This window comes from Leptonychotes weddellii, chromosome 4 (assembly GCF_054177405.1).
Source record: "Leptonychotes weddellii isolate Sample4059 chromosome 4, ASM5417740v2, whole genome shotgun sequence".
NCBI classification, from domain to species: domain Eukaryota; kingdom Metazoa; phylum Chordata; class Mammalia; order Carnivora; family Phocidae; genus Leptonychotes; species Leptonychotes weddellii.
The window spans coordinates 52,980,611-52,997,369 of record NC_138372.1 but is presented as its reverse complement, the minus strand read 5'-3'; the positions used below and the strand labels follow the sequence as shown (position 1 = coordinate 52,997,369).

The 16,759-nt window shown below is 35.9% G+C and overlaps 2 protein-coding genes across 11 annotated transcripts in view; one reads left to right on the top strand and one right to left on the bottom strand.

The window, feature by feature from the left end:
• Window positions 1-2,623, top strand: part of ANKRD13C (ankyrin repeat domain 13C) — an 88,759-nt gene extending 86,136 nt beyond the window's left edge. For both annotated transcript variants that reach the window (XM_081818621.1, XM_081818620.1), the window contains one exon: window positions 376-2,623. In XM_081818621.1, the coding sequence (XP_081674747.1) occupies window positions 376-506 (131 nt within the window). In that variant the 3' untranslated portion in view covers window positions 507-2,623. The remainder of the gene's footprint in view (window positions 1-375) is intronic.
• A 5,193-nt stretch (window positions 2,624-7,816) lies between these two features.
• SRSF11 (serine and arginine rich splicing factor 11) overlaps window positions 7,817-16,759 on the bottom strand; it is a 43,190-nt gene continuing 34,247 nt past the window's right edge. For 3 of the 9 annotated variants that reach the window (XM_081818626.1, XM_081818625.1, XM_081818630.1), the window contains exons 9-13: window positions 15,794-15,925; window positions 13,728-13,817; window positions 9,901-10,017; window positions 9,312-9,471; window positions 7,817-9,206 (exon numbers count right to left, since the gene is read on the bottom strand). In XM_081818626.1, coding sequence (XP_081674752.1) covers window positions 9,009-9,206; window positions 9,312-9,471; window positions 9,901-10,017; window positions 13,728-13,817; window positions 15,794-15,925 — 697 coding nt within the window. In that variant the 3' untranslated portion in view covers window positions 7,817-9,008. The remainder of the gene's footprint in view (window positions 9,207-9,311; window positions 9,472-9,900; window positions 10,018-13,727; window positions 13,818-15,793; window positions 15,926-16,759) is intronic. The other 6 variants (XM_081818627.1, XM_081818629.1, XM_031041477.2 and 3 more) reach the window with 6 other exon arrangements.

Genomic DNA, 16,759 nt, shown 5'->3' with positions numbered 1-16,759 from the left:
TCAGAATAATATATATGCTATAATATGAATAGAAAAGATGTCAGAATGCAAAAAGTACAAATGTATGTGTCTCTTTGGCCTAAGAAAAACAAAAAAGACTGGTGGGATCTGGCATTATAATTTTGAGATTGGGAAGCAATGGGAACTTGTCTTTTTGATGTGATTCTTGATGCCTTGGTGTCTTTCTCTCTTCACCAATAAAAAACCCTTCTCCAAAATAGACACACTCACTATTGGACATATATTAGGATTTGTCAGGTCCTTGAATAATGCTTTTTTATATTTTAAGGAATATGGCTATCTCTAATAGTATTTATAGTCTGTAAATAGATAAGCATTTTATTTTACAATGTTATCATTGATTGTTCTCTCTAGATATTCCCGTGTTTCCTACGATCACAGCCACTGTGACTTTTCAGGAGTTTCGATATGATGAATTTGATGGCTCCATCTTTACTATACCTGATGACTATAAGGAAGACCCGAGCCGTTTTCCTGATCTTTAACTGACATGGAAAATGATCTCATCTAACCAAGGAAAGCAAGAGAATACAGAGACCCCAGTAGTGAATCCAAATAGAAGGGACAAATGTTCTGAGAAGAAAAGGGAATTACATTGAATCGACACATCAGTAATATGATATAATGAAATGGGCCTTTAAAAAGAATTTCAGCAAGTTTCCTGATGTGCCATTTTCAGTCTTTTTAAAAATATACATATTATAAGTGTAATAGTTTGACACCTTAATGACCCTGAGTACTTCTTAGGTAAAACAGCTATAAGTGCTGTGATTTGTTTTTAAAAATTTTTACACTTCTTGTTGAAATATATATGCATATAAATATATCTATATCTATATCTAAAACACTCCTGGACCATTAACATAAATTAAATGTCTTAAGAGATATGAAGCCCTTTTAAACTTGTCATCTTATATTCAAGGTGACATTTATAAATATTCCTTCAAGCTTTGTTTTCATAAAATGTAAACTATGTAACATTATGTATAGTTCAGTAATTTGAATGTTTGTTCAATATAATGAACTAGAAGGAATGCAGTTTTCTGTAGATGAATGAACCAAATGGTAACCATTAAACAATTGCATTTATATGTTGCAATACATTTCAGAAGGAGCGTTCACTCTGCAGGGAATAAGGTACCTCCTTTAGCACCTTAGTGCAATTCATTGTGGTGCTATTTGTTTTTACCTGAATTCTTTCTTCAATGGAAAATGTTTGTTACTAATCTTCCTTTCATAGAACCTCTATTTTTTTTTTTTTCTAAACTTGAGTTTAAAAGTCCTTTTTGTGTTCATGATAAGGTATGGTTAGCATGCTTAAAGATATTCCTCTTCCAAATCTCAGCACTTTAAAAAAACTCCAAATTTTTAAACTTGCTTCCTAGTAAGTGCACATCATTCTGATTATTTTGTTTTTAATGGAATATGGATGCATTCATGTCAGTTTTAAAAAAACAACCCACATATTTTGGACATCCCTACATATTTAATGCTTCAAAGTAAGGTAAAAACATTTTATATGCTAACAGAATATATTTGTTACAAGCTAAATTCCAGAAATGTACACAGGGTTGACAGTTCCTACTGTTTATTTTTTTAAGTCACAAGAAAATATTTATTGATTTTAATCTCCAAAGTGAAATCATGCATTACTCATTTTTGCATTTGAAGTTTTTCATATTTATTCCAAGATGGTTTGAAGGTCCAAGACTGAAAATAAATTAGGGAGAATAATGTGTAACAGTCACAAAATGTTATGTTGTATTAAAGAGCTTAGCTAAAGAACTGTTTTTTTTAAATGTATCCTGATAAATGTGTCAAAATGCATCTGTCAAATTTTGTAGAGTGACCAATAGTTTAAACTTTTTCCAGAATTTTAAATAATTTGAATTTAGAGACTTTTATTGAAGAGATGATTTATTTAAAAATCCAAAGCATCAACCATAAGAAAATTTTATAATAAACATCTTTAAAGCTGCATCTTCCATGCTGAAACATACTACATTGCATATGTTGGCATTTTATTAAATACATTTTATAATGAAGTAATCATAGTTAAAAATTCAAAGACCAATTACTACCGTATGTGGGTCTGTTGAATTTTGTGGAAGAGTTGGTAAACCCAGATTAGGTTTATTGAATAGAAGTTGATCCCTATTATTTTGGGAATGCTTGTTGATCACGTGACTTGGAGATTGAATTATCCTGTCGCTGATTATTTGAGGTGTGAGACGCTGAACGGTGGTGATCACTGTTGCTCGTAGGCTCCCTTACTTTTGTGGGAATATGGTATACTTCCCAGGAGTATTTTTTCACACGTACAGACAACTTCGTGGAGAAGAAACATGGTAAATTGCAGCTTGAGATTTGTCAGTTTCCTAAAAGCTGTGAATATTTTGCTGGGGTACACTGGAGGTAGGAAGACTACTGAAAACTTTTGCACTTGGGATTGTTTTTAACTCTTATCTTTTTCTTTCGTAAAGAATAGTAGATTATCCATTCCAAAATGTCTTTTATCTGATCACAAAGGACAAGCAAATGTATCTCTTATGATGGTGAAAACAAGGAGTTAATTAATGCAAATAAACTTTTCACAATATTAGACTTTTCAAAATGTGCCTTTTAATCCAGTCGATGAATGAAGCTCTGTGTATGCTGTTTCACATAAGTAGATCAAAACACCATATATCTTGATAATCTCATGAAAATTTAGATTTTGTGTAAGCCCGTAAAATTCTATATACCTTCCACTTGTGATTGAAGAAACTGTGCAAACTTGGGAGACTGTAAAATGGTCACCTTCAGTGGCCCTTCAGAAGTGCTCAATATTCCTGCCACTAGTACAGTATCAGTAGAAGATAAGATTCTTATCTTCAAGAAAATTCTTCCCTACAGACAATTTGCCTCTGTCTGTAGTCATTCGTAACAGCGAATTGTCAAATTTCATAAAAGGGGAGCAGAAAGCAGATGCTGTGATTGAGTACAGGTACATATGATGGTCTGGAAATTAACACATTTCAGAGAAGCTGATAGCCGACAGAAGCTGAAAAACTATGTACAGCTGACCCTTGAACAATGTAGGGGCTAGGGGTGCCAACCTCCCCCCACCCCGCCCCAGTCAAGAATCCATGTAACTTTTGATTTCCCCCAAACTCAACTAACAGCCTACTGTTGACTGGAAGCCTTACTGATAAAGTTGATTAACACATATTTTGTACATTATATGTATTATATATTCTTACGATAGAGATAAATGTTAAGAGACTCGTTAAGAGAAAATACATTTACAGTACTGTAGTGTATTGAAAAAATCTGCATGTAAGTGGACCTGCACAGTTCAAATCTATGTTGTTCAAGCGTCGGCTATAATTTCTTTCTCCTGCTTAGGACTGGTGTTGAGCCCCACTGACACAAAAATGGGTTTTCCTAGTGTTATTCATGTACAATTGTTTATTCACACCTGGGGGGATGATGGTAAATGATTATTTAGTGAGCCTTCTCCCCAGTTTTCACTAATTCTACGGCAGACAAAGATCCTGTTTCGAGTCCACAAAAGGGGAGTAAATATTTTCAGGATATACTGAGTTAAGGAGTGCTTTCTGCTGCTCATTTGTTTTTATTTGCAAACATTTGAGAAAAATTTGTAGTAGAAAACTAGGTGAATTTCAAGTCCTGCTACTAGCATTCTGGTCTTTAAAATTGAGTGAGAATTATTGATTAGCATGGAGCACAGTATGTCTCTACTGTTAACTCTTTTAAAAGGTACCTTAACCATGTTTTGCAAAATTAACAAAATGCATCCTTACCAAAGTTGCTATACTTGAAACTATAGGATGTTTCAAAGATGACTGACAGTGAAACTTACCCGAGATAATTGCACGGGAAGTGTAAATCACTTTTAAAGATCGCAAAATTAAACTTGCTAAAAAGCCCATCATTTGTATACTACCAATTAGCAAAAAACTACCCTTGTTGCAAAGCATTTTATGTCAGAAATCTGGGGCAATAGGTGTCCTTGGCCACCATCTCAAGTATTAACATATTAACATTTTTCAGATCATGTGACCATCCTTAATAGTACCCAATGATGAACTTTTAAAACGTTTATAGCTCAGTTTGGAATAGTACTTTCAGCCACAATGGCACCTATGGTACACAGAATTAGAATTTCACATTTGCCACAGCACCTAATAAATACCAAAGCAAAATCTCCTAAGGGTTTTAAAGGAAGGCACTTGACAATCATTCCTGAATTTGTGTTTTGCAGGTGAAAATGACTAGTAGAAACTTTGTGTAATATAAAAACAAAAAAATAAACCCACCACTTATATTATCTGTACCTCCCATAGAGTTCTTAGTCACCAAGGGTGCCCAACAATGACTGGCTGAGGTGTCTGAAATAATGAATGTGGGTGGTGTAGGAATTTTGGAGGGCAGAAGGGAAGCAGAAATTTTGTAGTTTATACACACTGTGGCTGGTGGCTGGCTTCTTTGCGGGCCCCTTTGGGATGATGAGGCGGTAGCAGGGCCTACAACTGCCTCGCCTTCCCCTAGATCCTCCCTCAGCTTCTCAGACTAATGGGCCAGTGTGCCTTCACCTTCACGATGAAGGGTCCTGGCTTCCTTAGGACACCCCTGCCACCAAGGTCAGAAGAAAACAAGACCTGACTCAAGTTTCAGTCCATCCATGTAGGCTCTGGCTCTTGTTTGTGGTTCCATCTTATTCTTACTCTTTCATCTACCCACCTTCCCTTATAGACTGCTGGTGGGCTTTAATCTCCAGCATCAGATACAAAGACAACAGACTACTTATCCAGCCCTCACAATTAAGGTCAAACCTCTGTAATACAGGTTGTTTCTAGTGATTCTGCTCCTTTGAACACTTTTAAGAAATTCTTAACCTACACGATGCTTGTCTACCAAAACTTGATATTTAAGCAAATTTTAACTTTTTCGCAGTAAATGAAGAGGCAGTTTTTACATTTGGTATATCGATAAAATTGTATCTTGAGGTAACTGAAATGTGATTATTAAACATCATTTGGAACATTCATGACCCTAGTCCTTTAATTTCTATGCACAAATCATACATTAGCTAACTAGCTTTTTAAAAAAAAGACATCATGATACTCATTTTAGCGACAGTACACTGGGGGAAAAAAACCCTTACATGGTGATACTTTTGAAAAGAATGGGAACATGTCACTTCCCTGATTTCTGTAAGGACATTAGAAATGACTTAGTTCTGTCAGATCATTTCTCTGTGAATTCTTTGATTACCAGTTACATCTACTATACACTTTGTACATTCTTACGAATATTCCCACTGGTAAATTAGCATGGTTCACACGAGTTATTTTGCTAAAGAATGAATGCATTGCACATACTTTTTTTTTTTTTAATTTAAAAAAAATTTTTTTTTTTAAAGATTTTATTTATTTGAGACAGAGAGAATGAGAGACAGAGAGCATGAGAGGGAGGAGGGTCAGAGGGAGAAGCAGACTCCCTGCCGAGCAGGGAGCCCGATGCGGGACTCGATCCCGGGACTCCAGGATCATGACCTGAGCCGAAGGCAGTCGCTTAACCAACTGAGCCACCCAGGCGCCCCCCCCCTTTTTTTTTTTTAAAGATTTCATTTATTTGAGAGAGAGAATGAGATAGACAGAGCATGAGAGGGGGGAGGGTCAGAGGAAGCAGCACTCCCTGCTGAGCAGGGAGCCTGATGCGGGACTCCAGGATCGTGACCCAAGCTGAAGGCAGTCACCCAACCAACTGAGCCACCCAGGCGCCCCTGCACATAGACTTTTGACATTATAAAATGAAAATGGCAACAAAAATTAAACTAAAGCAGACTCAAAAATCTACAGCTCCAGATTAGTCTCATTTAGAAAGCTGCTTCTGATAATAAAGCCTTAATAACAGACATATTCTGGATGCTCTTGAAAATACCAGTAGCATTTCTACCACATCCGTATTTAGCTAAAATAAACACAAGTAAATTAATTGATTACAGGGAAGTATTTTATATAGAACAGGGATGAGATTCATTAGCTTAGATTTGAGACAAAAGCAACAGAATTTCAATTCCAGTTTGAAAGAGGTCTACCAATCTTCAAACAGCATGGCCCCCTAAGTATAAATCTGGTGCCCAACTGGAGAAATCGGTAGTTTTGCTAGAGGAGAAGTTGGCGTGTCCTGCTGATAACAACAGAACCTTACTCAATTCTAAGATGCAACACCAAGGCTAAAGAAAATTTTTACTGTTCTGGTGGAAGTCCTGTTTGATTCTCTTTCCCCCAAGCACGTAACCTTTTTCTATGTTCCACATAATATATAATCACTAGCAGGAAGCTTACCCCAAACCCACCTTCACAAAAAGGAAAACATACCTTCTCAAAGCCGTATCTGCACACAATTTTAGAGCTTCTGCTAAAACATTTCCCCAAACTAATGTATAGCTTTGAAAAGCTCCATAATCAAATGACAGGTACCATTTACTGAGCCGGGCATACAGGGCTACGTTTTTTTTTTTTTTCTTCTAACTACCCAAACACATGGTAGTTAGAATGGTAGATACTACTCCCATTTTAGATAGGAAAATGAAGGTAAGAAACAGGTCTCCCACCTGTAAATGAAGCCAAAATTCATGATCAGACTCTCATACAGCCTACTACTTCTCATTCACTGAAGAATTTAGGTAAATAAATAGGACAAACATTTTTCTAACAAAACCACTTTTATTTTTTAATCATTTTTACTACCAAATACAGAACAAAACTCAAGTGTGGAGGCAGTATTCACTTAATTTTAACTGATTATGTGTTAAAGGCTTGTGTCCCAGTGCAACCCTATCTTTGTGCATAAAATGTTCACTGAAAAATAACCTAAGCGTGGATTCCCTTTGCTGTTAACATCTTAAGTCAGTGACATTTTAAAGCCAAAAATTTAACTGCTTTTGGAAAGTTAGTATATTTGTATGCAGAGATTACAAGTGAGGGAATAGGTTTTAATACTAGGTTTAACCATGTGAAACTGCCAATATTTTTACTAGCTTTTTCACTTACAAAAATGGCAGTGTCATATGGTTCAACCTTTATCTACCACAAGTTTTCGAAAGTTTAAACAAATGTCATTTGTGTTCAATTTTGTGTTTAAAAAAATGCAATGATTAATAGAGGACTATTACTAGAACTTCTTACTCACTATAGACAAAATTCCTTTTGATAAAATCTTTAAAAAGTTACTACAAACTGTAAAAACAATGCTGCTTTTCTATATGGCATTTCAATTTTTAGAAGTTAAAAAAAATTATACTCAAACTTGCATAAAACCTGCAATTCCAAGTCTCATTTTCCCCATAATGCCAGCCACTCAACACTACCCGAGTATTTCATAAATGAATAAATATACTATTTAGTACTGTACAGTAGATACATACCATGGACAGTTTCTATACTATTCCAGAAAAGGCAAATATTTATATTTCACTGAAAATATTAATTTACTAGATATAGGTGGGATCATTTATCCTAAAGTTCACTGCTTTACTCAACCCAATTCCTATACCCAGAATATGAGAAATAAAATTACACTAAAACTGCTTTAGATAGAAATAAAGCCAACTTTGACGATTCTGATGGCAACTAATCTCTACAGTGAGGGATTTCATCTTATTACTATATTTAAGTATGTGGATTGAAAGGGGAAAGATCTTGATTTGTAAAATGAATGAGGTAAATGTCATACATTCAATAGTGTAAATAAATACAAATACAGTTTTACAGGAACATGAACATAAGTTTAAGGGTTTTATTATCAAAGTCTTGTAAAACAATTTCAGAAACTGTACATCAACATGGCACAGACTGTAGCCTACTTTTGTTTATACTGCACAAAAGTGAAGCTTGAAACTCCTGTAACTAAGAAAACAGTTGCCTAACTACTTTGCATTTAACATGGAATCACTGTGTGCATAAGATTACTACTGCAGTAACACAAATTTATTGGTTTTATACAACTTGAGATCAAATAAAAAGTACATTATCAAGTAGATTTGTCTTATTTTAAAAGCATATGAAGGTCAATTTAAAATGCACTACCCCCTTTTTCCAACACTGAGATTAAAACAAATTAATAAAAGAGTGGAAAATTGAAAATCAGGACAAGAGATAACTTTCTTTTACAGATGGGACTCAGGATAGGCAGAAGCTTTCACTGATGTAGATGTGGAATAAATTATTTCAGGAAAAAAAATTCCCAAACACCTTATGAAAAAGTATACAACTCTACTTCAAAATATGCTATTTACTCACTGCCAAAGACAGTTTCATTTGAAATCTTGTTTCTGTAATTAAAGCCTAATCAGCCATCAAAAAAGGTTAGTGCATATATAACCTTTCAAAGTTAAACAAAAGCCACAAAAATTTAGCCACAAGGCTTAAAGGATTATCTATTTCAAATGTTCATTTTCAGATGTAACTATAAGAATGTTAATCTGTCATGTCAACAAACAAGACCATAAGTAGATCCATCATGTTGGAGGATTTTAATGACATTTAGGATATTCCTGCCACAATTAACATGCAATCAGTGCATTCCCTACATGGCTCTATTACGGCAATGAATCAAATTCTAGAAATACTATAAGTGAACTTACTTAATAAAGGAGATCATACAACATAAACAATCCATGCCTGCTGTAGATGCATGCAGCTTTTCATGTTTGTTATGAAGCAGCACCAGAATAGTAAAACTGCTTGGTTACTCAATCAGATTTCACCATGTCAAGACTTGGTTACTCATGTATCATTTTCTAAAAGCTTTTGGATGTAAATAACTAATATCAATATCAGGAGCTTTATAATAACCATTTATAACTCAAGAGCTGTATACATCTAGGTTTGAGATGAACGAATACAGCATTAAGAAATCACACAAAGGAATGACACTGATGCATGTATACAGTTGGATTCCCATGGAGGCAATATTCAGTCACTCATATCCATGTCCTCTTCATGATGATCATCCCCATTCACTTTGGATTCTCTTAGTGAATCACCAGTTCCCTTTTCCACAGAGCATTCTTTTGTTTTAGGGGAACTTGGTTCTGTTGGCTTCTTCTCCTCCTTTTTCTCTTTCTCGCTGTCATACCCTTGTTCCTCTTCATCGTAATCCCGTGTAACCTGCTTTGCCAAGGAGAATAAAAAAAGTAAACGTCTTCCCAGAAAAATCACTTCTTAAAATTACCAGCACTACCCCAAATATCAAAGTAAATTAGTTTGTAAACATACTTTTACATCTTTATCACTCTCTGATTTTCTTTCCCGATCCTTTTCCTTATCTTTACTTTTCTTCTTCTTGCTTGTTGATCGTTCTCTTTCATCTCTGCTTCTTTCTTTATCTTTATCTTTCTTTTTCTCCTTTTTATGTCTAGGATGACAGTAAAATATTCTCAAAAAAAAAAAAAAAGGCTTTAAAGGAACCAGTCAAGAAGTTTCACCCTTAAGTGTAGCAGTAAGTTTAAACTTGTTCAGATGGTGAGCTTGACCCAAGTTCACATGACATGAAGAACAACAAACACCCATTTCAAAACACTGGATACAAGTTGTGCATTAGTGATACAGGCAAGAAGACTGAAACTGGTTATTCATAACCAGTTACAGTCTAAACTGTAGACAGTTTAGGTCTAAACGCTTTTTATAATAACACAGTCTAAACACTTTTTATAACACAGTCTCAAGCAGAAAGGGAATTGTATCAGCATGTTCTGAAGCACTTTAATTCTTGAAAAGGAAGAAAAAGTCTAGGAGAGTTTTTAAAATAAAAACTGACAGCTTCTGAAATGTAGAAAGTACAGATCCATAGCACTAACATTCTTACCTCCTAGGAGACGGTGAGCGAGACAATTTTCTTTTAGGTGACCTAGGCTTTTTAGGAGATCTTGTGCCACTCCTACTTCGTCGTCGTCGTCTCTCTCTAGAACCACAAATGTGCAAACTAGATTTTAAATTACAGTATTATCTAAAAAATGCAGACACATCACAGCAGATGTGTCTATTAAAGGAGCTCCACGAGGAACTCCTACAAAAGGATCTGATAATTAAAAATCCATTTTCTTTCTTGTTTAAAAGACTTGATTTTTAAATAATCTCTACACCCAATGTGGGGCTTGAACTTACAACCCTGAGATCAAGAGTTGCCTGCTCTTCTGACTAAGCCAGCCAGGTGCCCCTGAAAGACCCATTTTCAAATACTGTTTTGAGCTGAAGAATCAAACAAATAATTTTTTAACAAACTGTATGCTTTTACTTTCATGCCGTCAAGAAAACCCTAACTTGTGTCAATTCTTAAAGACAAACGTTCTGGGGAGCCTGGGTGGCTCAGTCAGTTAAGCGTCTGCCTGCAGCTCAGGTCATGATCCCAGGGTCCTGGGATCGAGCCCTGCATCGGGCTCCCTGCTTCTCCCACTCCCTCTGCCCTTCCTCCTGCTTGTGCTCTCGCTCTCAAGTGAATAAATAAATAAAATCTTAAAAAAAAAAAAAAAAAAAAAGACTAAAGTTCTAATTCAGGAAGGAAAAACAGTCTGAAGTAAACTATTTCAGAACTCAGTTTTAAATTCAAAAATTCAGTGGCCAGAACAGGTATAAGATAATATGCCATGATATGAAAATCAACTGCTAAAAAAAAAAATCCAAAAAAATTACTTTTGTTAGGTAAAATTCAAGAAGTAGAGTTGGTAGTAACAGAGATCAGACTGACTCCCTATATCGCAACAAATGATGTTCCCCTCAACCCTGCTTTGAAAAATTAGTTTTTAAAATGCATATAGCCTTCTGCTCTCTAAAACTGTGGCATTTTTTTTTAAATATTCTGCTTCTGTCACTATTCTCATTTTAAGACTTGCAAAATGACCATTATTACAATTTAGGCACAAAGAAAATAATCAAAAATAAAACCCCACACTTTCAGTTGGTTGAATGGGGTGGCTGGGTGATAAGACATTGGGGAGGGTATGTGCTATGGTGAGTGCTGTGAATTGTGTAAGACTGTTTAATCACAGACCTGTACATCTGAAACAAATAATACATTATATGTTAAAAAAAAAAAAAGAAGAAGATAGTAGGAAGGGAAAAATGAAGGGGGGGAATTGGAGGGGGAGATGAACCATGAGAGACTATGGACTCTGAGAAACAAACTGAGGGTTCTAGAGGGGAGGGGGTGGGGGATGGGTTAGCCTGGTGATGGTATTAAAGAGGGCACGTGCTGAATGGAGCACTGGGTGTCATACGCAAACAATGAATCATGGAACACTACATCAAAAACTAATGATGTATGGTGATTAACATAATAAAAAAAAAGTTAAAGAAAAAAAAAACAAAAAAACTTTTTAACTCTTTAACAGCCCTCTGTGACCTCCCTGACCTCCCCTGCCAGAAACATTACACACAACTTTTCATTCATCAAATATTGTTTGTCAAGTTTGTACACCGCATACTTTTTGCTACTGCTCTGTGTAACCAAAACTCGAGATACCCTAGATGAAAGAGATGTTTTATGTTTCGGTGTCCCTGTATACACCGTAGCACAACTGCAAACACAGCAAGTATATAATAAAAACTTAAAAGCATATGCCTTAACTTAAGATAATTCAATAATTAAGTAGGGTAAGGTGCTTATAAGTAAGTACATTAAGTAAAGCAATAGCAAAAAAAAAAAATGCCTCTAGTTTTCAAGGTAAGAAAATATACGTTGCTCATCCCATCTTTTATGCCCCTTTGCTACCTATATATTCTGTAGACCTGGCTTCACATTTCCTTAAGCACTCACATCTAGTTTTGTTTTGTTTATATATATATTTTTTTTTTTAAATTGACAGGGAGAGACACAGCAAGAGAGGGAACACAAGCAGGGGGAGTAGGAGAGGGAGAAGCAGGCTTCCCACTGAGCAGGAGCCTGATGCGGGGCTCGATCCCAGGACCCTAGGATCATGACCTGAGACGATGGCAGACGCTTAACGACTGAGCCACCCAGGTGCCCCTGTTTTATTTTTTTACCTTTAAGAAACTATCACCCTGATAAGAAACGCAGACCCTTTAGCTATTCACAGCAACCACTGATCTATTTTGTCTTTATAGATTTACCTATTCTGGACATTTCATATAAATGGCATCATACAATATGTGGTCTGGCTTTTATCTGTCGTAACGTTTTCAAGGCTCATCCATATTACAGCATCTGTCAGTACACTTTCTTTCTTTTTACTGCTGAATAATATTCCACTGTACGAATATACCATTTTGTTTACCCATGTTAGTTAATGGACATTTGGGTTGACTTTTGGATTATCCTGACAATGTTGCTATGAACATTCGTGTAGAAGTTTTTGTGTGGACATTATGTTTTCACTTCTCTTGGGTATACCCCTAGGAGTGAGACTGCCGTGTCAAGAAATTCCTTTGTTTTTTTTTTTAAGATTTATTTGACAGAGAGAGACACAGCGAGAGAGGGAACACAAGCAGGGGGAGTGGGAGAGGGAGAGGGAGAAGCAGGTCTCCCACCGAGCAGAAAGCCCGATGTGGGGCTCAATCCCAGACTCTGGGATCATGACGTGAGCCAAAGGCAGGCACTCAACAACGGAGCCACCCAGGCGCCCCAAGAAATTCTAACTTTTTAAGGAACTTCCAAACGGTTTTCCAAAGTATCTGCCCCCATTTTACATGACTAATGCTAACATCTTTTCATGAGCTTATTGGATACTTGCTTATCTTTAATGAAATGTCAATTCAGATTCTTTGCCCATTTTTATACTTGGTAATCTATGATTCTTCCTATGTTTTAGATAACAAGTTCCTTACTAACTTATATATAATTTGCAAATACCTTCTAGCACTCCGGATTATCTTTACTTTCTTGACAGTGTTCTTTGAAACACATGTCTGTAGTACTGATGATCTCTAATTTATCTATTTCTCTTGTGTTGCTTGTGCTTTTGGTGTCATTTAGGAAACCACTGCCAAATTCAAGGCCATGAAGATTTAATTCTATGTCGTCTTCTAGCAGGTTTTAGTTTTAGCTTTTATATTTAGGTCTTTCATCTACTGTATTATTTTTTATATATAGTGTGAGCCTCCTAGTGAATTTGAACATCAAGATTAAAGAATACTGCAGCAAGACATGTCTAAATGAGATTGGAAGAAAATGGAAGTAGCCATCCTTACTACTAGCATATGAATTCCACATTAAGAGTGAAAAATGTATTTTCTATGGAGTAAAGTTGCAACACTGAATTTTCACTATGGCAGATTAAAGACACAATTACTAGTCTAAGAATGACACAAATTAGAACTTACATGGCCTCTCATATTATCAATAAATGACTATATATGTGGATATTTTAAATATGACTTACTTTAATAAAATGAATTTAATGCAGTAATTCAGCATACATTAGCCACTAAAACTTCACAAACAAACCAAATCAGGATGTGAAACAAACAAACAAAAACTGACCTCTGTTGAATTCCATGTCATTTCAAATATAACACCATAAAATATTAAGTAAAAAGAACTTTATTCTTCCAAATTGCTTTTAAAAAACTTCAACACTGAAGTATGTACCTATGTACTGGAAAACATTTAATGCTCAAGGCCTATTGATATTCTTGCAAAGTTATAAAAAGTGCCAAGAACTCATAATGCCACCTTACCTGCTTGCACTTCTGGAACGTCTGGCTGTGCTGTAACTTTTTGGTGGTGTTTTGGAACGTTTCTTTTCTTTGTCTTCCTTCTTTTTGTCTCTAAAAAATGAACACAATTTACGAATGCATTAGAAGAAATACAGCAACTACAAATAAAAACAAAAGCACAATGAGATCTAATTCTATCCTTTTTTTTTATTTTAAAGATTTTATTTATTTATTTGAGAGAGAGAATGACAGAGAGAGCATGAGGAGGGGAGGGTCAGAGGGAGAAGCAGACTCCCTGCTGAGCAGGGAGCCCAATGCGGGACTCAATTCTGGGACTCCAGGGTCATGACCTGAGCCGAAGGCAGTCGCTTAACGACTGAGCCACCCAGGCGCCCCTCTATAGTTCTAATTTTTGATTACAGTAACAGTCCCTCAAGGAGACTCAGTCATGTTTCCACAAATTCAGAAATCTTTTCAAAATACAAATTTGAAAAGAGTAATTCCCCATTCCATAACTTTTCCATCTCTTGCCATTGCTTCTTGGATCAGGTACAAACTCCTTAGTGGGAACAACAACAGCCTTCTGTGTGTCACCTGCCTCCTTATACTTTCTGACCTTATTTCCTAGCCCCCCCAATACCAAAATACTTGCCATTCCAAGAATTTATGCTAATTTTGTAAACATTCTCTACCTGAAACCATGCTCCTAAGTGCAGTCAATTCTAACAGAATTTAATACTCAGTCACTTCTCAATTATCTTCCAATACTACCAGCAATGACCCTTATTTGGTAATTACATTAACCCCTCTTGTATAAAAAAAAAGTTCCTTGAGGGAAAGAATGCCCAATTCCTCTTTGTATGATATTCATTTCATTATGCAAGCTTGTTGACTGACTGGATTAAGATGACTCACCCTATAAAATATAGTAACTGAAAGCCTCATTATAGGCTGAATACTCAGTAAAGCTACCCCCAAACCTTTGTTCCCAGCTGAGCTAGATGTTCACTGAGAATAAACTGTTTCCGACTCCAGCTGTCCTTGTTATTTTAATTACATAGTTAAATATACAAACGCATAATGGATAGTATAAAAGGTCTGCTTCTAAAAAATTAGGCAAATATTTTAGAAAGAGAAAAGGACAGTTGCTAAAAAAAAAATAAGCATTGTGAAACTGTATGCGTGTGACAACTATAAATGAGAAAAATAAAATAAAAATCTAGGCACTTTTTAAAAGTGATAGTTCTCTTCCCACTGTAAAGGTGGTTCAAGTGAAAAAACAATGACTTGGTAAATGTTACTCAAGACTACATATTAGGGGCGCCTGGGTGGCTTAGTCATTAAGTGTCTGCCTTTGGCTCAGGTCTGCCTTTGGCCCTGCATCAGGCTCCCTGCTCCATGGGAAGCCTGTTTCTCCCTCTCCCACTCCCCCTCTGCTTGTGTTCCCTCTCTCGGCTGTGTTCCTGTCAAATAAATAAATAAAATCTTAAAAAAAAAAAAAGACTACATATTAATTTAAAAGGGTTTGGCCCTATATGAAAAAGACTGACTACTGAATGAATGCATGTTTAAGTCAAAATACAATGTTAAGGTAACGATGTTTGTTTAGTGAATTCTTAACTTTAACCTTCTACTCATTCCAAATCATGGGACAGGAGGCTAAGTATGGTTCAGTGTTTGCCATATAGTAATTCTTAATGTTTATAAGGTGCTGATAATGGGATTTATAAAGGTGAATTAAGGCATGGTTGCCTGCCATAAACTCTTCAGCATACCATAAGGAATGCTGGTAGCACTACATCCTTAGCAGGGCTGAGAGGTAAGAAGGAAATGAAAGAATGTAGTAGGAAAGGTAAGAATTTTTACTACAAAGAAATTGTATCTCTGTTTTCAGCTATAAGGAGAAACCTTAAGTTCACAAAGGAGCCCAAGAAAACAAATGTCAGCCTCTTCAAACTTTAAATAGTTCCTTCTCCAATCTAGCCCTATCTCCTTTCTCCAGCTCTTTTGTCTTTAAGTAGCCCATATTTAGGGTCTTGGCAACTCTAAAATTTGTCTTCCCACCCAATGTCAATGGTCTACTGTACCTGGTTTTTGATGTGCTCCTTGATCTTCTACCTCTCTCTCTGGAATGAGATCTCCTCCGTCTTGGACTTTTGGATCGTCGCCTACTCCTTGACTTAGAATGTGATCTCCTTCTTGATCTGCTTCTTGACCGCCTAATAGCAAAAGAAAGCCAATACACATATATAAAGGTAGAAAGACTAGCTCTGTGACTGTTTCACTTAGTATCAGACAAATGATTCAGACATATGGGTTAACCATCAATAAGTGGGGGTAATCTCCTATCAGTTGCTGTAAAACAACCTTTTTTTTTTTTTTTTTAAAGGTTTTTATTATCTTAGAGAGCGAGAGCAACTGGGGGCGGGGGGCGGGGAGAGAATCTCAAGCAGACCCTGTAGCCTGATACAGGGCTTAAATCCACAACCCCGAGATCATGACGTGAGCCAAAACCTAAAGTCAGATGCTTCTGAGCCACCCAGGTGCCCTTAAAACATCTTTGATACCCCCAGAAATCAATACTTTCTAACACCTAGAATTTCTCACCTTTTAATCTCAACCTGTCAAAATAGTCCTATGCTCTGACACTACAACTCTGACCCTGAAAATTGTACTAGAGAATGAAGGAAAATAAAAAAGCATCTGATTCATTTGCATCATCTTCCACAACTATATAGAATTTTAGCATGTCTTCTGTGATTCCTCACTACTGCAGGTTAAATCTATTTATCAATTACCAAATACTTAACGTTTGCTTACTACATGCTTTACAAATACTTACTCTCATAAGCCTGTCAAGTAGGTACTATTATTATTCTCATTTTATAAATGGAAACCACGTAGTGTGTTGTTGCTCTCTGATTTCTAATTGTTCTCTGAAATATTATTTTACTTCTTTGATTTACAACTTGAGAGAAATCCAAACAATCCAGCCCTATATACATATTTTATATATATTATATATATATATATATACACACATATTAACTCAG